This window comes from Vidua macroura, chromosome 11, assembly GCF_024509145.1.
Source record: "Vidua macroura isolate BioBank_ID:100142 chromosome 11, ASM2450914v1, whole genome shotgun sequence".
Taxonomy (NCBI): Eukaryota; Metazoa; Chordata; class Aves; order Passeriformes; family Viduidae; genus Vidua; species Vidua macroura.
This window is the reverse complement of record NC_071581.1, coordinates 16,715,280-16,736,784: the sequence shown is the minus strand read 5'-3', so window position 1 is coordinate 16,736,784 and position 21,505 is coordinate 16,715,280. Positions and strand designations below refer to the sequence as shown.

The following is a 21,505-nucleotide window of genomic DNA, read 5'->3' as shown; positions in this document are numbered from 1 at the left end:
CTGGTCTTAGGTATTAATGAACCACTTGAAATTCTGTCTAAAATCCACCAGCTGGACTCTGTATGACTGTACATGCTCATTTTTCTTGTGTTGTCCCATTCCTTCATTGCCCATATGTTTTTCCCTATACAGTTTTCCCCTATACTGAAGCTGCCCGGGGGAAAGGGTACCTCTGAGACAAGGCTCTTGCCAGGGAAAGAGAGACCTGTTGCTGGTTCCCAGGGAGGGGAGCTCAGCCATGGGCTCCTGCCAACCACAGAACCACTCAGCACTACTCTCACCCAGGCCTGGGCACTGGCCAAAGTGGAATTGCACGAGTGAATCCTTGCACAAGGCCTGTAATGGGTGCATGTGTGGGAATGCACTGTCCTGGTGTGTCACACATGGAGATTTGCTGTGGGCCCAGATGTGGACATGGGCATCAGGTAAGTTTAACCTCCTGGTGCTGTAAGGCAGGGCATGGTCCATTGCCAGGGAACAGTTTAATGGCAGCTCTGTTGTATCCAGGACTGTGCTGATCTCTGGCATCTACGTTCAAGACTGTTTTTGATGGGTGTAGCTCTGGCCAGCAGTGAGGGCAGGGAAGAGCCCATGGCAGAGCCCACCTGAGGCCCACACAGGGCAGAAGCAGCACTGTGAGCATACACTTGAGCTGAGGTCCCTGCAGCAGGTGGCACGTGCAAGCACTCTTGCTGCTTGGATCTATCCATCTGTTGATGCTGTTGGATCATGTTCCCCGTTGCCACCTGCTGTCTGTTGCAGCCCATATCCTTTCCAAGTTAACAGCTTGTCTCCAGAGAATGCTCTCCGTAACTTTTTAAACTGTTGTTTGTCAGGAATAAACTCTTCTTTGCCTATCCTTCTTTGTCTCCAGTTTGTCTGGAGTCAAAAAAGTTTCACTCATTCTTGCCCCTTGCTCCATCCATTCCACAGGTGTCCCTCCAAGACAGTGCGTCCTCCTTCCTTGATTTTCTCTGCCACCTTGCACCACTACACACTGGCACTGCCTCCTTCTGCACCCACTGATGTTTACACCCTTGTTCTCTTCTGATCCCTTCCTCAGCATCAGCCCAGCTTCCTCCTCTTCCTCCTTCTGCACTGCTCAGAGTTCAGCCAGTGTGAGGTCCAAAGCCTCCAGGTTACTTCAGCACCAAAGCCACTTTGGGCCTTGGCTCTCCTTGCATGTGGTGGTTATGGATCTCCTGCCCAATTGTCTTTTCGGTTTTCCCATTACAGCTGCCCTTCATCCAGTGCTGCTCCTGTAGGAAAATCCAGGCTGGAAGAGTCGGCTGGAGTCATCTGGAAAATCCCAGGATCTCCTACTCCTTGCAGGAGTCATTACTTTGTTCTTGGTTTTGTCATGTAGTGAAGGCTTTTGGCTTGCAAAGGAACTGACTGAATCTGGTGCTGTTTTTATTGGTCCAAGCACTGTCCTTGGAGCTGGCCCAGCTCTGGCCATCTGCTCTCCAGCCTCAGTCAAGAGGGCAATGGCCTGGGTTAGGATTTCCCAGGCCATGAACCTGGACCAGGTGCTCCAAGGCAAGCATAGACTTGGTGATAGTGGAGAGACCTGCTACATATTGGTGTCATAACTGCACCCAGCAATGTGACACTTCAGAGCAGCAACATTTCAGAAGCTTCCTGAAAATCTCATTCCTCTGAAGGCATCGGATTGCTGAGAATTCTGAAGGGAAGGAAATGCTTTAGTGGGCAGTTATTTCTGGAGCAGGCACTCTCTGCTCACTTCTTGGGCCAGATTATTTTCTTAGGATGGGCCTTTTCCTCCATCTGCTCTCCCAAATTCAATCCCTGTGCACCCTAGGAATTGGAAGCAGGGGTGAGGTAACATGCCAACATCTTCCTACCAATCTTCCAGGTGGATAACATCAGGGTGTGAGTCTCTGAAATACATCTCTCAGAGACCTCTTCCCAAATGCCAGACTTGATTATTAATATGGGTTAATGATTTACAGGGCTCTCTGTCTCTGCCCACACGTGCCCGGGGAAGGAGGAGGGGCAACGGGTACTACATTTTGTTAAAATTAATTGAGAAATAGGGACAATTTGAAACCACAACCTATTTCTGTGTGCAGCAAAACATGACATTAAAGTGGTAAGTGGAGAGCGTGTGACTGAGCCGGCTGTTCAGGAATGGCAGCTGGATATTTGTCCCAGTTGTCTCCTACTATCTGATTAAGGGAACAAGTTATTTCATCATGCCATATAAAGTGTACTCTAACCCACTGACTAAATATAGCTGATCATTTCTAACTAATGCCTTGCTTTTTGTGTGCTCTACTTGTTTGTGCAAGGAATTGTGAAGGAAAGTGCTGCTAACCCAGGTGCTGTCAGGGAGCGTTTGTAGCCCATGGGAGAGACAAGCAACCTAGCAGACAACATTGTTAGGATTTGAATGGGGCATTCGTTAGCAACAGAGGCCTGAAGTTAACCTGAAGAACCATAAAGCTGATGCAGAATGGTAATTTTTATGCTGTTTAGTGTGCGTACATAGAAAACAGATGGTGTAAACAGGTATTATTACAGCCAGAAAAAATGTATGTCAGTTTAGAAATGTATTTTCTAGCCCAAGCTGTTCCTGTTAAGCCTCTTCAGCTGTGCCAAGGCCTTGTCTCTACTCAAGGAGATTCTCACACCCATAAAGCTGTACATCAAACCCCCAAACATTGCCAGGGTCGTGTATGTTATCCCTGCCTGGCTTAGAGCAGCAAGAAGACACAGGATGTTCCTAGGGCAGCCAGGAATGAGTTTGCAGCTAAAGGAAGCGACGAAACAGAGCAAACACCATTCAAATGCTCCTGTCCAGCACAGGGAGCCCCTGGGACGAACGACCAGAGCCCAGGATGAGAAACACTCCACGGGCAAAAACCATCCTTGAGAAAAGCAAACCACGGCGTCCCCTTTGGACTGAGGGTCGTGAATTGCAGGGGAAGAACGGAGATGTTTTAGAGGCGTCCCTGCCTACAGCCCAGGCGCTCAGGGAACGCGATACCAACCCCAGGGCACCGGGCACGGTTTGGAGCGGGCTCGGCTCCAGCAGCTCCGCAGAGCGAGGGAGGGCAGAGGCCGGAGCCGCGGTTGCCGTGGCAGCGCTCCCACAACACCGTCACCCGGGAAGTGCATCCGGGGCCGCCCCAAGTAGTTCCTCGGTGACGGCGGCGGCGCGGCGCGGAGGGATCCGCCGTGTCCTGGCAGAGCGGCGGCCGCGGCCCGGCCCGGCCCGCCCGGCCCCGGCATGTTCAAGAACACCTTCCAGAGCGGCTTCCTCTCGGTGCTCTACAGCATCGGCAGCAAACCGCTCCAGATCTGGGACAAGAAGGTGAGGCGGCGGGCTCGGCCAGCGGCGCGGCCCCGGGAGCGACGCGGCCGCTCGGCTCAGCCTCCCGGGGCAGGCCCGGGGCCGCCGGGAACCCCCGGAACGCTCCGGACACCTGTGGGGCCGCTCGGCCCCCGCCGGGGCCGGAGCTGCAGCGGCCGCGTTACCGGGAGCGGGATATCGGCATCTCTCGGGTACTGGTTACCGGCACGGCCCCGGGGCCGGTACCGGGCCCCTCGGGGTGTTTCTGAGGGGAACGTGTTGTTATGAGTATTTTCTGCCTTTGCCGGGCAGAAGAACCCGCCCGGCATCAGAAGCTGCAGCGCTGTGGGGAAGCTGCAGAAGTGGCCAGCACTGGCCATCGGCAGCGGGATGCCCAAGGCCCTGTGGCCACTGCGGGGGCGGAGGTGGGGGTCTCCTCTGGTGCGTGACCCACCTTTCAAACAGGCTCGCCAAAGGCATGCAGAAGTGGGCTGTGTGACGGCTTGTGGGGTGTAGGAGAAGTTATGAATGTGTCTCATCACTTTATTTCTCCCTCCTGTAAGTTTTTAGAATGGTTTTGCTCGGGGCTCCGTGCCTTCTCCGGGCTATCTTGCATCAAGGAGCCCTCCTCAGGATGTTTAGAGATGTTGAGCTGTGCTGCTTCCCCCATCACAAGCCATCCATGGTTTAGTGATCCTGCAAAATACTTGCTGCAACCAAGGCTACAACCTGTATTTGGTTGCTTGTTCATGAGCCTTAGCTGAATTTTTTGTGGTTTCAGGAGGAACTAAAGCCTTCATGGCAGTTCAGACAGCAGTGGTGTTTGACCTGAGTGGGCTTGTGTGAGCATTTACAAGTTGTGAGATGGGGGACAGGAAGCACAGGCCTATCCTGTTTCCCATCAGTGGGGTACCCATGTAGCTCTGTGAAGAACTGGGATGCCTCACACTGCCCGTGTGTGTGTCTGTGTTTTGCACAAATATTTGTGACTTTAAGAAAGGATCAACAGCTTATTTGGATGGTGCAAGGACGGGACACATTAAAGATTCTTAGGCAAAGGGATGTAGTGGGCTGTCAGACTGGATAAGCCATAAGCAGGCTGGGCTGACCCTGCTTGGTGGTAGAGGTTGGATTGGAGACTTCTGGAGTCACCTTCCCACGTGAATTGTCCTGTGCAGGGTGATACTGTTAGGATTGTGTGGCCCATGAGTGGCCAGCAGGAGTTCTGCTTGCAGGGTGGATGTCAGCAGTGGTCCTTTTAGCTGCAATAGTCTTGCAATAGTCTCTCTTGCATGAAGCATGGCCAGCCTGGGCGTGCTTGTTGTGAGGATTGCCCTGCTCTCTTCAGCAGTGCATGAAATGCCCCAGTCATTTTGGTGAGAACTGGAATCAGTGTTTGACATTCTCCTGTGTCCTAGGTGCATGCCTGAGATTACTGGGTTCATAGCTGTCCTAATGTAGACTTCTATATCTTTGCAAAAAGAACCAGTAGGCTGTGATTTCTACTTTTTTAGATCTCAGGGAATATCTTAAACTTTTGTGGCATGGGGAAAACCCATATATTTTTTGGCCTTAGTGGGATGTGCACTGCTTGTACTGGTGGAGAGAGTGTGTGTGTGAGTGTGCAAGAGTGTGTCTGAGTGTGTGAGTGTCCAGCCCTTCCCCAGAGACAGTCAGCCATGCCCAGCAGTACAGACCAAGTCCCCTTGGTGACCAGTGGCTGGCTGATGGCTCCCCTGTATTGCTTGTCCTTGTTTTTACCCCTTATTGCACTCAAGTTTGACTCTTACTCTTTTATGTTTGTTTATTTGGGCCTCTGATGTGAGGTGTGAGTCCCTTGTGTTCACTGCAGCATATTTTGATAGGTGGAAGTCTTGCACTCAGTGTATGTGCAGCATGCTGGGCCATAAACTCTTGCTGGCACTCTGGGGCAGTGATCAAAGCCTTGGAAGCAGCAAGGTCCAGGAGAGCAGGAGCCAAGTGAATGTAGATGGATCCTCCTGGGGTCTCATTCCTTCTCATAATGGAGCTGTGTGTGCCTCTTTTTCCCTCTCAAGTAACGTCTGTGCTGTCTGCCCCACTTTTGTTCCAGGTGCGCAATGGCCACATCAAGCGAATCACGGACAATGACATTCAGTCACTGGTGCTGGAGATTGAAGGAACAAATGTCAGGTAGGAGAAGCCTCTTCTGCTGTTCTAGGGGAGCAGGACTCTGCCCTGAAGCAGAATGAAAGATGTCAGTGCCCAGCAGACATCATCTTCAAACTACAGCAATGTGATGGCAATGTCTTTGTCAATAAATTGAAGAATCTGGATCATATCGCTGATACTCCTCTGTGGCAGTGTGCTGTTCCTCTCCCTGGATGTGCTTGTAGAACTCTCATTCTCCTCCTCACTGGGGCTAAGGGATAAAAAATAAAATCCCATTATTCTTCCATCACTTGAAGGGAAAAAAAGCGGTATTTAATACCCAGCCTCAGTCAGCACTTTCAGTTACTGGAAAAGCAGCACTGTCTGCTGTCTCTTCTATTGTCTTGGGCCTGTTCTCCTCACGTGACAGCTGCTCTCCTTACAGCAGGAAGATCAGAGGGAGATTTATGAGGGGCGTTGCTTATGGAGCTTCTCTTAGCAACCTCGTCTCCATCGCCCCGGGAGACAGACGCCAGCTCCATGAGCCGGCTCAGAATCTCCAAGGCTTCTCCAGGGGTGATTCAGAGCAGGGCACTCCTTATAAGGGCAGTGGAGACTCCTCTCCTGCAGACAGACTGAGCCAATGCTTCTCTTCCTCCAAGAAGTGTTGATACAAAACTTGCCAGTCGTGACATGTGACCTCTGTTTTCCCAGCCGTATAGAGCACACAGGGCCTCTGCCATGATCTGGAGGGCTCTACCTGTTCAGTCAAGGGTAGGAGGAGGTTGTGTTAAGAAACAGCGCTGACATGGCCTTGAAACTGGGGAGGTGAAGCTGTCCAGGAAGGTGTTTCATGCCCTGGGTGAGAAAAGTGCAATTTGAGATGCATTCTTTGTGCCTTTTATCATTTTCTGCCTGCAGCTACCTCTGAAACTCTTCCTCTTGTTACAGGAAGCCCTGGTTGTTGCTGAGATCTTATGATCACAGTTACCCATTTCTGCCTGTCCTCCAAGGCTGCATTGGGCCGAGGGAGAGACTTGGGCTACCTTGGGCTGTGCACTTTGTGCTGTGTGAGATCCTAAAGTGTTTTTCTCTCACCTCTCAGTACCACGTACATCACGTGCCCTGCTGACCCAAAGAAGACCCTGGGCATCAAACTACCTTTCCTAGTGATGATCATCAAGAACCTGAAAAAATACTTCACTTTTGAAGTGCAGGTGAGGAGTGTGCACTGGGGAGGCCCCTCCAGGGACCACTGAGGAAGGCGCCAGAGAGCCTGCAGTCTTGTGTTGGAACTTGTCCCAGGCAGTGAGTGATCCCCAAAACAGTTTTGCTTTCTTGGCCATGTGGTGTGTCAGGTCTTCTGGTATGGGGGCATCAGTCAGCTCACAAACACATTGTTGCTATTCCTGAGAATGGCTCTGTTTCCTGTGTTAAAATTACTTCTGCTGTGGAATGGAGGGGTGGGAGTATAGAGCCCTCTTGGAGACGGGTAGCGCTGTCCTGGGGAGTCGGGGCCTGGCGCCTGGGTGAGCAGCCTGCCTTCCTTGCCCAGGTGCTGGATGACAAGAACGTCCGTCGGCGTTTCCGGGCGAGCAACTACCAGAGCACGACTCGGGTGAAGCCCTTCATCTGCACCATGCCCATGCGGCTGGACGACGGCTGGAACCAGATCCAGTTCAACCTGTCCGACTTCACGCGCCGCGCCTACGGCACCAACTACATCGAGACCCTGAGAGTGCAGGTGAGAAGCACCCGTCACCTGCCCTGGGAAACCAAGGGCTGGTGATGTTCCTGCTGGCTGGGACAGCAGGATGGGAATCTGCCTTTAGCCCTGTGTGTTTCCTTTGCCAGCCCTGCTCTTTGCAGAGCACTGTGGAAGGTGAGCAAAGGCCTGACTGAGGCCTCACTTTACTTGACTAGACTGGGATGAAGGAGCCCATTTCCCTCTTGTTTCTCTGGCTGTGTGTTGGTTAGGGTGAGAGTTGCAGCTCCCTGTGGCATGCCACGAAGGTGGAGCTCTGCTGGGAATTAGCTGTGTATTGCCTTACTGTCCAGATAGGCTGGACAGTGATTGGCTGAATGGGAGCCTGGATGGGAAAGACCCACGGTGTACAGACCATTCATACCCCTGGTCAAGCTTGTATCCTTGTGGTAGTGGAGTGACCCTGCTTTCACTGAGTCCCTTGTAACAGAGCTGATGCAGTGTTTGTTCCTGCTGAGCACATGGAACTTGTTCCATATGCTAGGGAGTCATGTTCACAGTGTCCAGTGGTATGTGTTATTTTGAGGAATGTCTGTGTGTGGAGCGTGCTTGTTCCTTCATGTGAGGGGAGTGCTGCAGTTCCTTGCAGGATTGCCCTGAGGTGCAGGCAGTCAGCTGAGAGTTGTCTGCCTTCTCACATACTCATGAGGGGGACCAGAGCAACTACTTTGCTGCCAGCTGATAGTGGAGGCAGCACAGGCTGGATAGGCTCATTCCTGACCTCAGGGAGGCCCTGAAGTGGGTGTGTTAAAAATGCAGCAGGCTGAGGCTGTGGGTGTTCTGGCAAGTGCTGATACCAGCAAAGCATAGGTCAGTTCACAGCAGAGAATCCCCTTAGCAACTAAAAGAGATCTCAGTTGGCAGAGATACCAGAGCCTGGCCAAATCTTTCTGAGTGTTCATCCCTGGAGACAGCGATGCAAATGTAAAGCAGAGGGCACAGACCAACATTTCTCTGATGCCCTGTCAGATTTGAAAAAGCAAGACAGTGAGGTAGATTTCCAGCTGCTGAGCCAAAGAATCCATGTTGCAGCATGACACCAAAGCTGGATGTGGAAAATGGACTGACTCTTTGTTTTGATTCTCAGATCCACGCCAACTGTCGCATCCGACGGGTGTATTTCTCTGACCGGCTGTACTCAGAGGATGAGCTCCCAGCTGAGTTCAAGCTGTATCTGCCTGTCCAGAACAAGGCCAAGGTGAGCTAGGTGTGGGAAGGAGGGTGGGAGAACAGTGAGCCAGACTAGCATTCCTCTGCCTCCTCTGCTGCCTTTGCAACCCGGAGTTTCTTCTGGCAGCAGAGCTCTTGCCAGCTTTGGCCATGAGCCAGGGAGCACCCTCTCTGTTGCCAGGGTGAGCAGTCTGTCTGGGGTGCCTTGCTGCGTAGCTTTCCTGCCAAAACACATGGAACTTGTCATTCCCATCTAGGAGCAGGGTGAGCTGTTCAGCTGCTCCCCATGTCCTCCCTGGTCGTGTTGAAGGACTCTGGGCAGTTGCAGCCTCCCGGCATCTCTCCAGAGCTTTCATCCATGACTCAGCTCAGCAACTTTGCTCTTCAGAGCAGCTGCAGCTCCACATTTGTCTTCCAGGAGAAATCCTGTTTGTGTCCCTCCAGCCCAAAATGAGTCCCCTCTGGTCTTTTCCCCACCCCGTGCAGACAGTGGTGCCATGAGGGGGGAAGGGAACACCATGGCTGCCCTCAGGAGGAGGTGCCAAGCTCTTCTCCTGCAGTGATGGGAGAGGAGTGAACATGCTGGCATATTGAGAGATCTTGAGCAACATGCAGCAATTTTGAGGCTTGTGAGGAAGCACCTTCTTTGCCAGGGCCAGCCTGTCCCAATGCAGACACTTCTTTTAGCAAAGAAGATTCCTGGGCAAAGTTTCAAGCTGCTGAGGGAAGATATTGGGGGCTGATGGTAGTGGGAGGTAGAAGGCAGTGTTAACTGTAGGTAACACCTCTGGGGAACCTGTCACTGCCTTCTGGGCTGTGGCAGCCTCAGTGTCTGGGGAGTGCTTGGAGCCTTCCCAGTACTGTTGTCTTGTGCTGCCAAGTCTTGTAAGTGTCTTCTTTCTTCTCCCTGCTCTGTCCAGCAATAACATCACGTTGGGAAGAGATGTTGGTGTGCAAATTGTACAGAGTCAGACTCTTCCTGGCTGTTCCTAAAGTGCTGAGCCTAAACTCTGCAGGTGGCCTGGTACCCAGTCTTGTCTTGCTCAAAGTGGCCACTGTGCCTCCAAAGAAGGGATTCAGCAGGAATTGTGGAGTTAAGTGCATCATCTTGAAGTTAGCAATTTTATTTTTTATTTCCTTGTTTCCATCTCTTATATATGCTCTAAATATGGATGTAATACTTGTTCTTGAAAAGTTATTAAACATTTGGCTCTGTAAATCTGTTTCTGTCTTCGTCCTCCTTTGATGGATCCTTAACTTGCTCATTTTAGTGCTTCAGAAAGTGCCAGAGAATTTCTTTGAGAACCTAGATGTTAGAATTTGTCTCTGAACTTGACTTTGATCAGCACTCTCACTGTTTAAGGGATAGCACAGATGCAAACAGCAGCAATCTGGTGAGAGGAAAATTAGTAAGGTTTCCACAGAGAAGACAGAAACTGTCTCCAATCCATGAAGTTTGTGGTACTATGACAAAAACTCATGCTGTTCATGAAAATGGGTTTTTCATTCCCTTTTTCCTTGAAGCCATTTTCCCCAGCAGTGACAAATTAGGCTTACCTGCCTGTTAGGGCACAGTTTTGTTGGCTGTGTAGTTACCAACTCACTGCAGCTCTCAGCCAAGCCTTTAGCTGTAGGAGGCACACAATAGCCTTCCAGCTGCCAGATTGTCCCTTCCCCCAGGGATCGGAGGGGAGGTTCAGCAAAGCAGCATAACAGGAGCGGAAGTCTTTTCCTGTGCTGAATCTGCCCTTCCCTGCCTCAAACCAATCTGCCTTTCTTGTAGAAAGGCTTGTGAAGGGGAGGCCAGAGACTCCATCAGTAATGGGGTGAGTCTGGGAGTAGATGATGCCTTTCCTGCCCAGGGCCAAGTCCCCCATCAGTACTCTAGAGGGCAGGTACCAAAGGCTGGGACTAATCTTTCCCTGGGCTGTGCAGTGAATGGGGAAGACTTCACTTCTGTTATTGTTCTGTAGAACAAAGCTGCTCTCTCCCAGGAGGAGGAGAGCCTGCTGGGGGACATCTGCCTTAGATTCTGGGTTTAATTCTGACCACTGAGACCCCGTCTGGTTTAAAGGTTTGGCATGTCTGTGCACGCTGTCTCTGCACCTCTGTGGCCTCTCCAGACACCCGTAATGGAGCTGCCTCACCTGCACCTTTAGAGCTGCTGGGCTTTGAACTGCAGATGCTGCCACGTGGGGCTGGATTGCACCTGCAGAAGGCTTTCTGGAGAAGACCCCTGCCATTCTTCTAGCAGCTGAACAGCTTGGTAGCTCTAAGGAGCCCAGCCAAGGAAGCCTACATGAGAAAGCACCATCCATCTTGCATTGACATATGTCAAGGCTTGGCTGGACTCGATCTGTTAAGTGGAATCGCACTGGATCACGCGCCAAGGGCTGGCCTTAGTGAAGTCCATGGCAAGGCTTTCTCCATGTTTGCAAAGCTTGCCAGAGCTGGGGGAGCTGCTGAGCAGATCCATCAGACCCCAGGAGGGTAAAATGTGCATCCTTTCCCGCAAGTCCTTGCTCAACACCATGTGTTTTTGGCAGTCTTTGGCAGCTGAATACTCAGCAGGAGCTGCTGCTGCCTTTCCCTGCCCTGCTGGGGCCTGTGCTGGAGTTGTCCATTGTCCTTGAGGAGTTGAGCTCACCCTGAGTGGCCGGCCCTAAAGCATTAAGAGGGGCTGGGCTCTCTTGGGCCCCGAGCTGGCTGCCTCTGCAGAGATCAGATGGGCCCTGCTGCCAATTCCTGCCCGAACTCTAGGAGCTGTGCCAGCGGATTTGCTGGAATAAACTCCCAGCCACAAACCCTTACATCCATATGGACCTCCTGTGTATTTTTAAATATGAAACAAAATGCTGAATCTTCCTGTTTACTTGTTGCACAAAGCGGAGCATCATCGGATACTGGCTCTTTCCTTTACAGCCAGATGCTTGATGATTTACACAATGTTCTTCCAAAATCTTTCTCTTCTAATCCCTCTCTCCCATCAAAACTTCAACCATCTCTCTGAAGGTGGGTGAAGTTGGATGCTCTCCCTGTGGGAGAAGAGGATGCTGCTAGTAGATGGGCCAGAATGTTAGAGGCATCCTGTCAGCAGCCCTTTCCTAAATGTGCACAAGCAAAACTCCTGTGGTGGAGCAGCCAGCTTCTTACTCCTTTGGTTATGGCTCTTGATGTGGCTGGGATGCAACATCCTCCTACATGGAAAGAGCGGAGGATTGCAGGAAGGAGGTGGGGGCAGAGATGGGAGTCATGGATGGCTACTGCCTGCCTGCTCCTGGGGCAGCCCCAGCTGGGTATGAGGGGTGGGGGCAGAGGAGAGTCTTGGTTCAGTGCAGGCAGCCTGTGGAGAAAAGATCTTCAATATCTCCTCATTCGCCTTTCTGTGGGTGGCATGCTCCTTCCTTCCTGCACAAGTCCTTGTTGCAGTTCACGTTTAGTGAGAGAGAAAAGAATCTTTGTGGGGGAACCCTGGTTTCAATCCGGGGCTGAGCAGGGCCCACCCAAAGATCAGTTTTCCTTCTCTGCATCAGCTTTTCACCTTTGTCTTCCACTGGCTGGGGCAAGGTTCTGCACTTGGACACTTCAATCAGGACCTCAGTGTTGGGAGCTGCTTTCTAAATGAAAGGCAAAGCTTCCCTTGGAAAGCTTGGGTGCTGAAATAGGGTGAGTGCACAGGCTGCAGCTCCTCGGAGCAAGGGCTGGGCCAGCAGCAGCAGGCTTGGGCTGGAGCAGCTGGCAGTCACTGTGGTGCAAGCCAAGGCTGGGACATCCCAAGGCTCCAGTGGCTCTGCCTGGGCAGGTGGCAGCTGCTGGCAGGGCAAGCAGGCGATGGGGTTTTCCTGGAAAGCTTTCTCCATTTGCTCTGCTGCTGGAGCAGAAGAATCCTGTGTGAGTGTCCAGCCCAGTAGACACTGTCTGGCAGGACACTGGTACAAGCTTCTCTCCCTGCCTGTGTTTGTCCCCTTGCACTTTGTCACTTTCCTATCAAGTGGGTCCTGACAAAGAAGGACAGAGTTGTTATCACAGAGGGATAAGCAGGAATCAAAAAAATCTCGGCCAAACTCTGCTTCTTGTCCATTCTGCATCTCCCTGGATGTCTTGGGCCAAATGTTGTCATCTTTATAGAGGGATTACACCTCCAGGGCGACGTTAATCCTTTGCAGCTGTTGTCTAATGTGGGGCAGGCAGTGCTAGAGGCAAGGGAAATATTTATTTTGAGTTTTACCACTGGCCACCGCCCAGGAAAACCAAGTGACGGTACTGGGGACTTTGGCCACTGTGCATGCAGAGAGAGCTGATGTTCCTGCCCTGCCGACGCCTGCAGGAGAGGGGTGAGAGCTTCCCCTGGCAGGCTGCAAAATGGGATCACCCAAACACAATTTATTTGGGTAAGGGAGCAGTTGTGCACCCTGAGAGCTAACCTGGGGTGCAGTGGGGAAAGCCTCAGAGCTGCTGGAGGTGAGATGATGGATGCCAAGTTATGCTGAAGCAGACCAGCATCACACCATCACTTCATGTGTTGTCCCTGCAGCCCCAGAAATGACTTTCTGTGAGATGAGGAGTCCCAGCACTCCGGGAGCAGGCTGGGGGCTGCCCGGTGGGTGTGAGGGGAGGAGGGGGCATGAGCCACACTCACATGAGCCGAGGTCAGCATGGTTGGTGGGTGCATCCCACCCACAGCGGGGCTGTGCTGGCACCGACCCCTCCCCGGGCAGCACCCGGAGCCTCCGCCCCGCCTGCAGCGAGCACAGGCAGCAGGTTCAACCCCTCCCAGGGCCCCGTGGCCCTTCCCTCCATCCCCAGCATTGTTTCCTCCGACCTTGAGCTGGCCGGTCGCTGCTTGTTGTATCCCAGCCCCAGTTCTTCCTCTGCACTGAGCCCGGCTTCCTCTGTGTTTTCCGGGTCCTTTCCTCAGCGCTGAACAGGGGATTGTGCCCTGACTTGCAGAGGAAGAGGAGGATTCTCCTGAGATGGTGCCAATCAGGCAGAGAGCCCCTGCCAGGCCTGGTCTCCCCCTCACGCCCACCCCAGCACAGCAGGGCCTGGAGGACGCTGAGCTCCCAGGGTCTTTTCCAGGTCAGGCTCTCCAACCTATTTTTGGGAAGCAGGGAGCTGCCAGGCGGGAGTGGATCCTGGCAGGGCAGTCTGGTGCCTGCCGGGGCCAGGCTCAGCTGGGCTCGCACTCCCCTGTGCTCCCAACAGCCCTGTCCCTTACAGCAGGTGCCAGCCTGCCCTCCTGGGGTCTCACACCCACGGGTGGCCAGAGGTGAGCTGACCCCACTGTGGGCGAGCAGGGCAGCGCAGGGGCCTCCGGCAGAGCCTGGGCGCCGCTCAAATGCTGGGCTTTGTCTCCAGCAGGTCCCTTACTGCTGTCCATGAGCATTTCCAGATGGCCCTGGGCTCCTGGCACCAGCTCTGCTGCAGCATCCGGGGAAGAGCGGGAGGGGGTGGGAAGTGGTGTCCCAGCTCACCAAGCGTGGTGGCCTGGGCCTCTGCTCCCAGCATCCCTCATTCCCGCTGGGGAATTTTTCCCAGCTCCTGAATCAGCAAGGAGGCCCCTCACCTGCCATGGAACGGATACCATGAGCAGCTGGCCCTGGGCACCCTTGTCCAGCTCTGGCTTTCCCTACAAGCCAGGCATCTTTCCAGGGACCAGGCTTTGGGGTCTTAGCCCTGCACCCCGTCGAGCCCTCTGTACCCCCAGGAGAGAATGGAAACACTGCTGCCGTGGGAAATACATCTGTTGTCGGAAATGCATCTGCCGCGGGAAGTGCATCCAGTGTGGGAAATGCATCTGCCGTGGGAAATGCATCTGCGCTGGCCTCTGGAGCAGTCTCTGCAGGGGTGGGGAGAGTGAATCCCAGCCGTGCTTTCCTCCTGCCTCGCCTTTTGGCCAGGTTCATGGCTTTTGGCAGCTCCTGGTGCCTGTCTGGCCCCGGTTCAGCACAGGCTGCAGTGTCAGGCTGCCCCATGGCAGGGCTCCCAGCTCAGCAGAGCTGTGGGTCCTCCCTAAGCTCGGGAAGACCCACACAAGCACAAATCAGGGCAAAATGGTCAAAACCGAACTGAAAGAAGTTCAAAGCCAAGGAATGTGACCCAGCAAGGCCTGGCTGATGGAATACAACAGCCCTGAGCCACTTGGAGATCTTTTTCCACCCACTCCCCCCAATTCCTCAGGGGTTTTCTGTTTCTGATTTTGCCTTCTCACTTGGCTGCAGCGATGTGCTGAGTCTGAGCCAAACGTGTTTTCCAGGGAATCAGCTCATGGCTGGAAATCGCTGCCCCTGTGGGCAGGGATGGAAGCTGGGGCAGGGGATGAGTGACTCAGGCCCCCAGCACCAGAAAAGCAGAGTGAGAGCCAGCATCAGTCCTTCCCTTTTACAGTAATTAGAGGCTGACAAGTAGCTGGGCAGCTCAGGGTAATTCAGTGCTGGGAAGTGGTTGTAGCAGTTGGGAACTGAGCCAGCAGCTCTGGGCCCTGGGGAAGGGGAAGGATGGGGGAAGCACAAGTCTTCATATCCTAATCCATGACATGGGGGAACCCTCCCACCCACCCACCAGGGCTGGCCGGATGGGATGAGGGCAAAGGAGCAGCTGGAGCACCAGGACAAGGGGAGCAGGTCAGGGGTGCACCAAGACAGAGGTGCCTGAGCAGAGGCAGGGCACAGGTGCCGGCACAGTGCTGGCACTGGTCCTGCTGCAGGAGGCTGGAGGAAGCAAGGATGCTGACTGGAGTCAATTCCCACATGGGGATGCTCCCCAGTTCCACAGGGTCATCCCCACAGGGATGGGGCAGGTTCACACAACCCCCTTGGCCAGCACAGTCCAACCAGCCTCCCCACCAGTGCAGCAATGGTGCTAGGCCTCTGCTGCTCACCCCAAGGCTGCACCTGCAGAACAAACCTGGCTCTAGCTCCCACCCCTGTGATCATCTCATCACCAGCCTCTGTGGTTTGGTTTTTCTTCCTATTAATGGATGAGCAACATTTTTCCCCAGATAAAGCCAGTTTCCTACCCCTGAAGTCTAATCTTTCCCACTCCCATGATTATTTCTCTGATCTCTGCAGCGGTTGTGACGCCTCTTGCTTTCCTCTGAAGAGACAGCAGTGGTGAGACAGGATATGGCCACCCCTTCCCCCCAGGAAACTCAGCAGGGCTGCGTGGGGACAAGGAGCTGAAGCACCCTGTGAAGTGGCTCCAGGAGGGTCCCCCAGCTGCTGCTGGCCCCTGCACGGAGAAAGGAGGTGGCTGCCCAGGGCTGAAGAGCAGCGCTGGCTGGGGGAGAACAAGGCACCCTGTGTTCCCAACAAGGCCCTTGTCACTGCCATGGGAGCTGCTCAAAGGCTGCTCTGTCCACTGGTGGGGGTGGGGGGGCTGCTTTAGCTGACCCCCCTAAAGTGGCAGCCCCAGGGCAGGGACATCACTGGCCATGCTGGCCCCTGCCCTGCACCCCCTAGCATGGCACCCAGTCCCCTGGGGGTACCATGCAGGGTGACCCCCCCAGACAAGCCCCGTTACCACAAAATTTGCCCGATCCCTCCCAGGGCACCCTCGCGGCAGGAAGGACGAAGGCATCACAGCTCTCCACACACCCGACCCGTTTAATGGACATACAAGGTGGCTGTGCCCACTGCCCTGCCCACAGGGCCACGCGCCCCAGGGCTTCGTGCCACGGTGGCAGCAGCAGGGCCCGGACTGAGCTGAGCCCCAGCAGGGTCGCAGAGGTGGCATCTCCCAACTCACGCTGTCTTTAGGCACCACATCCCTGTTATCCCAGTGGCTCAACAGGCAACACAGCCATGAGCTCAGCCCTCCCTTCCCCACCACTGCAGGTGCCAGAGGCTGAGACCTGCCAGCCTGCAGCACTGGTGAGCAGCCCCCAGCCCACTCACCACCCGAGATGCAGCGGGCTCACACAGGAGGAAGGGACCCTGCAGGGACCCATGGCAGATGCAGGCACGTGATGGGTGGCAGCCTGAGGGTCACGGCTAGGGGGACGCACAGGCACAGGGGAGCAGGCAGGGCCTGGATGCCCTCCAGCCCCCCCATGACCATCCCCGGTCCCAGCCCGGCTGCTCTGGAGGGGCTGGGGGGGTTGGGCATCCCCCCATTTCTGAGGCTGGAGCCATCAAGCAACAATGGGGTAGAGGGGCCAAGGCCGTGGTGAGGGTCAGGGGGAGGGGGTGTCAGGTCCATCTTAGCACCATGGTGGCAGGGGCAGTTGGGGGAGGGAACCAGGGTCAGACCCACTCCTGCAAGGAGCGCTTGCAGTACAAGAGCATTCGGGGTGCGCCCTTCCTCTGCATCTGGACGATGACATAGATGAGGCCCAGGATGCAGAGCAGCAGCACCAGCAGCACCAGCACCATAACCACGCTCATGGTGCGTGTGTACTCATCGATCTGCACCACCACGTCCACGTCCCTGCCTGGCTGGCCATCTCCCTCGTTGTAATCCTCATCTTCCTCTTCCTCCTCCTCCTCCTCACCTTCAGTCCCCCCATTAGGGTTGAAGGGGGGTCGGTCCACATCGGGCCAGCGGGGATTGGGGTCTGGGACCAACTCTGTGTGACAGCCCATGAAGTCCCGTAAGATGGATTTGGGATAGCCTGGCTCTGTCTTGAGACGCTCATTGTCGAACTTCCAGTACTTTGTGCCTCTGTAGAAGTAGGTGGAGGCTGGGGGAGAGAAGATGGAGACAAGGGGTAAGTGGGTGGGCACAGGACACTGCAGAACCTGGGCATCACTGCAGATGCCCAAGACAGCAGGTTTTGCTCCAGGACTGGTGAAACCCTTCAGAAAGGGATTTACCGCTGACTCCCAGACACTCTCCCCAAGTCCATCCCATGTAGCCAGGCTATCAGAGGGATGATCTCATCCCCAAGACCCCCACCACCCACCCCTCTCCTCCTCTACTTACAGGCATCCGGGCTGAGGAAGGCTCCCTTGGGCGAGGGAGGGATGCCCACCCAGACAGAGATGGGCTTTGGGTACCCAGGGTCCACCGAGCGTGTGTCCTCGTTAAAGCGCCAGTATCTGGGGAGGGAGGTGGGGAGTAAGTGACGAGCACAGGGGTCCCCACTGCCCAACATTCTCCCCCTGACAGGAGCCAGGAGGCAGCAGAGCAGGGAGAACCCAAGAGACACTCACCTGTCGCCACGGAAGAAGAAGGTGTGTCCCGTGGGTTCCCACCAGACAGCCGTGTCAATGCCATCATAGGGGATGCCCTGCCCATAGGTGACCAGGGGCTGTGGGTACCCAGGCTCCAGGTTGGCTTCTCGGAAGAGCCAGTACCGGTCACCTAGAGGGGAAAGAGTTGGAGAAGGGAGATGAGAAGGTCCTGCCCAGCTACTGTGGCAGGTGCACAAATGGATAGGGATAGCGGTAGATGCCTGTGGCCACCCTGACCCCTTGGGATCACACAGCAGCTGTGGCTGGGGAGGTGGGTCAGGATGGAATGAAGCCAACCAAGCTTTCAGCAGCTTTGTGGGGGACACTGGGGTCTCGCTTCCACCTCAGCCCTCCCATCCAGCTTCCCTGCTCACCTTTAAAGAAGACAAACCTCCCGTCATGCCTCTCGTAGGCAGCATCAATGTCCCCAGGGAGGCCCCGCCAGAAGTGTCCGATGGGCATGGGGTAGTTGTCCAGCACCCGGTTGTGCCGGACCCTCCAGAACCACCGGCCCTGGAAAGAAACAGGGTGTTGGCAGAGGATGGGGAGGACACAGAGACACAGTCACCTTGCTGAGGGGTCCTCCCACCCACAGACCCACTACATCCCCAGGGAAGGGGCAGGAGGGGGTTGGGGCAGGTACCTTGAATACAAACATCTCCCCACGCAGCACCGCCACTGTGTCAAAGTCCCCATCACAGATGTCAGGGCCATAGTGGTCAGGTTGGTCTGGGCTGCCAGGTTTGGGTGGTCGCTCTGGTTTCCCCGGAGGGGGAGGTTTAGGGGGTCTCTGGTCTGGCCTGCCAGGTCTCCGGGGTGTCACGGTGGGCAAAGGCTTGGTGGGCTGAGGGTGCCCATCTGCGGTACCTGGATCAGGCAGATGAGAGAAGGGATGTGGTGATACGGACCAGCAGCACCTGTACTTCAGTTTCCCCACACACGTGCCCAGAATCCCACCTCTGGGATGTTCCCCCAACCAGCTCCTCACCGTAGAGCTGCTGGATGCCCTTGAGGTCATCCTCAGGCAGCTGGAAGTTCTCTGTGTCCATCCACTGGTAGAAGGGCGCCATGATAGCACTGGGGTTGCTGGAGTGCTCCAAGCCCAGTGAGTGCCCCAGCTCATGCACAGCCACCAGGAAAAGGTTGTTCCCTGCATGGAGAGGCACCATCAGCAAGAGGGGATGGACAACATGACACATGAGGCAGACCCCTGGACCCAGCACCCTGCAATGGGTGCTCCAGTGGGATCAGCCTGCATCACCCATGGTGGACCTGCTCTCCCTGCCACTCCCGTCTACACCAGCACAGCCCCCGCTTCACCCCTCCTTTAGCCTAGGCAGCCACCAGGCTCCTCTGGTCACCTTTACCACCTTCTTGGCCCTCAACTCACCAGACACATCTGCATTTTCCAGCGTCCAGGGCTCATCCAAGTCGAAATGTGTGTCCCCCCCCATGCCAGGGCCAGGGAAATAGGCATGAGCCAAAAATCCCCCAAGGCCATCAAAGGGAGAGCTGTCTCCATGGAATCCAGAGGCAAAGAGCACCATGATGTCAGCCTCCTTCTTCCTCTTCTGCCGGATGTCCTCGTAGGCCACCTCCCGGAAAACCAGCGGCGTGGCTTGCTCCCACACCCGGAAAGCTCGTCGGACGGCCTCATGTGAGTGGTACCGACCCAGCTTCTCTGTGTAGTTTTGGATGCTGGGGATACAGAATTCACTAGGGAAGGCCTGGAGCAGCACTTGTTCCCTGAGGGGATCCATGGCTGTCCATGGGCTGGGGGGAGGGAATTCCTGGCAGTGTTGAGTACCTGAAGGTGAGGTGGCTCTGGCTCCAGCGTCGCCCTGTCAGCGCGTACCGCTTCCGGCGCATGTTGGACTTCATCCGTGCTCCAAACTGATCCGGGACCCCACAGCGGGGACGTTTCATCCACCTGCCAGGAGGACACCGAGCCAGGGCTCAGCCCCACCACAGCCAACATCCCTGAGGGGTTACAGCACCCACAGACAGCAGGGATGATATCCTGGCTGCTGAGGTGCAGCCCCCAAAAGGGGAGAAGCAGCTCCCAAGGGGGACAGCACCCACTTTTCGGCAGAGCCCTGAGGCTGTCAGAGAAAACCACAGAGCCTGAGAGTGGAGCTGCCATCTGCTTGAGCAAGGGGACAATGGAGAAACTCACGCCTTGGTCTCCTCGTCCAGGACGCCGGTGACGGTGATGCCATAGAACTTCTGCATCTCCGCAAGCGCCGCGGAGAAGGTCTGAGCCGAGCGCATGGTGGACATCCGGCGGCTGGGCTGCGGCAGGTACCCGTAGAGCCGCAGCCATGCCTGCGCCGGGAGAGCCGCGCGTCAGCCCCGGCACGGAGCAGCCCCACGGCAGGACCAGAGCTCCCAACAGCCGGTGGGGGAGGATCCCTCCCCCTGCCTGACTGTACCCCAGCCCTGCGTCCCTTCACGGGGTGGTCAGTGCCAGCTGCCAGTGGCAAATGCCAACCCCGAGCAGGCAGAAGTGTGGCAGCAGGGCACAGGGTCCCTGCCCTGCCCTGAAAGGTGGAGGAGCTGATGATCTCGGGGTCTGCTGCCGGATTGTCTGACTCCAGGGACTGACTCCAGGGATGAGGGAGCTGGCAGGGGGCCAGGCTGCCTGTCACTGTCCTCCTCTGGAGGCGTCCCCTGGGAGCTGCTGAGGGATGTGAAGCCTGGGACCCCCACCCCGGCCTGCACCCACAAAGGGGCTTCTGTCCTGCGGGGCTGCAGCCCCAGGGCGGGGGGCAGGAGGGTGCTGGGGCGCGCCGGGGCTCTTCCTTCCTGCTCCAGCCTCCGCCTCCTCTTGTCTGCTTTAATTGCATTTTATTTTTATCTTTATTATTACTCTTTTGTAACTCTTTTTTCCCCCTCTTAGTTTTCATTTATATTTTCCAAATTAGGGGGTTTTTCCTTTTAATCTTTAAAGCTTTGTTTCTAAATTCCTTCCAATTCTTTTTCCTTTTCCAAGTCACATTGCTCTTCCAAGTCTTTTTCCTTTTCTAAGTCTTTTCTTCTCCAGGTTTTCTAATCCTTTTCCTATCCCTTTTTTTTTTTTTTTCCCAAAAATGCCTTAACATTTAAATTTCTAAAAACATTAAATCTATTAAATTCTTCTACCCCAACTCCCCTTCCCCCGGCAGGGTGGTGGAGCAGAGCCTTTATCAAAAGCCCTTTCACCCCCTCCCCCGCCGGGCACAAAGCGCTTCCTCCCCACACCCCGCGCCCGCTGCCCGCCACCCCTGGGGGCGACCTGCACCCCAGTCCCCCCGTTCCCCGGCTGCACCTGCAGCGGCCGGCGGTGCGCCGGGCCCGCAGGTGCCGGTGCGGCGGCCGGGGGTGCCATCCCCGGGCCCGTGGCTCACCTCGGCGTTGATCTCCTCGCCCGCCGCCCCCGCCAGCAGCACCAGCAGCACCACGAGCGGCGGGAGGCGCCCGCCCGCCCGCCAGGGGGCGCCGCCCCCTCCTGCCATTCCGCGCCGCCGCCGGGTCGCGGCTGCCCCCGGCCGCGCCGGGCCGGGCCGGGCCGGGCCGGGCCGAGCGCGGCGGTGTCGGAGCTACGCCGCCCTCATGGCCCGGGGCCGAGGCGCCGCGGGGGGCTGCGCACGGTGCATGGGAGGCGCTGCCAGGCGCGGCCCGTCGCCTCCCGGCCCGCCTTTTGTGCGTGAGGTCAGGACGGCGGCGCGCGGCACATGGGCGGCCGGCGCGGCGCGGCGGGGCCCGGCTCCGCTCGGCTGCCCTGCCGCGCTCTGCCCGCCGCCGGGAGCACCGGAGCGGGTGGCGGAAGGCGGGCGCGGCGGCGGCGGCGGCGGCGGCGGGGCGCGGTGGGAGCGGGCGGGGCGGGGCCGCGGCAGGGGCGGGGCCGAACCGCGGCGGGGCGGGGCCGGCGGGGGCGGGGCCGCCCCCCCGCACGTGTGTGCGCGGTGGAGC

At 56.0% G+C, this 21,505-nt stretch overlaps 2 protein-coding genes across 2 annotated transcripts; one reads left to right on the top strand and one right to left on the bottom strand.

The window, feature by feature from the left end:
* Positions 1–2,498: 2,498 nt before the first annotated feature.
* On the top strand, positions 2,499–8,418 carry CFAP20 (cilia and flagella associated protein 20). Its single transcript, XM_053987820.1, has 5 exons — positions 2,499–3,337; positions 5,409–5,488; positions 6,552–6,663; positions 7,002–7,190; positions 8,299–8,418. The coding sequence occupies exons 1-5, from the start codon at positions 3,254–3,256 to the stop codon at positions 8,416–8,418; spliced, it is 585 nt and encodes a 194-aa protein (XP_053843795.1). The 5' UTR covers positions 2,499–3,253.
* Positions 8,419–15,965: 7,547 nt separating this feature from the next.
* MMP15 (matrix metallopeptidase 15) lies at positions 15,966–21,327 on the bottom strand. Its single transcript, XM_053987817.1, has 10 exons — positions 20,941–21,327; positions 19,731–19,879; positions 19,362–19,484; positions 18,945–19,252; positions 18,543–18,704; positions 18,198–18,421; positions 17,929–18,067; positions 17,534–17,684; positions 17,304–17,419; positions 15,966–17,061 (listed from the first exon to the last, which is right to left on the bottom strand). Exons 1-10 carry the CDS (start codon positions 21,046–21,048, stop codon positions 16,625–16,627), a joined length of 1,917 nt encoding a protein of 638 aa, XP_053843792.1. The 5' UTR covers positions 21,049–21,327; the 3' UTR covers positions 15,966–16,624.
* Between the last annotated feature and the right edge of the window lie 178 nt (positions 21,328–21,505).

Bases quoted from the DNA above. Each gene is read 5' to 3' on its own strand.
- CFAP20 (XM_053987820.1), top strand. From the start codon at position 3,254: ATGTTCAAGAACACCTTCCAGAGCGGCTTCCTCTCGGTGCTCTACAGC. The intron at 3,338-5,408 runs GTGAGGCGGCGG...CTTTTGTTCCAG, and splicing joins TCCAGATCTGGGACAAGAAG to GTGCGCAATGGCCACATCAA. The intron at 6,664-7,001 runs GTGAGGAGTGTG...TTCCTTGCCCAG, and splicing joins ACTTCACTTTTGAAGTGCAG to GTGCTGGATGACAAGAACGT.
- MMP15 (XM_053987817.1), bottom strand. From the start codon at position 21,048: ATGGCAGGAGGGGGCGGCGCCCCCTGGCGGGCGGGCGGGCGCCTCCCG. The intron at 18,068-18,197 runs GTACCTGCCCCA...GTTTCTTTCCAG, and splicing joins GGGAGATGTTTGTATTCAAG to GGCCGGTGGTTCTGGAGGGT. The intron at 17,062-17,303 runs GTAAGTAGAGGA...TCTCTCCCCCAG, and splicing joins CTTCCTCAGCCCGGATGCCT to CCTCCACCTACTTCTACAGA.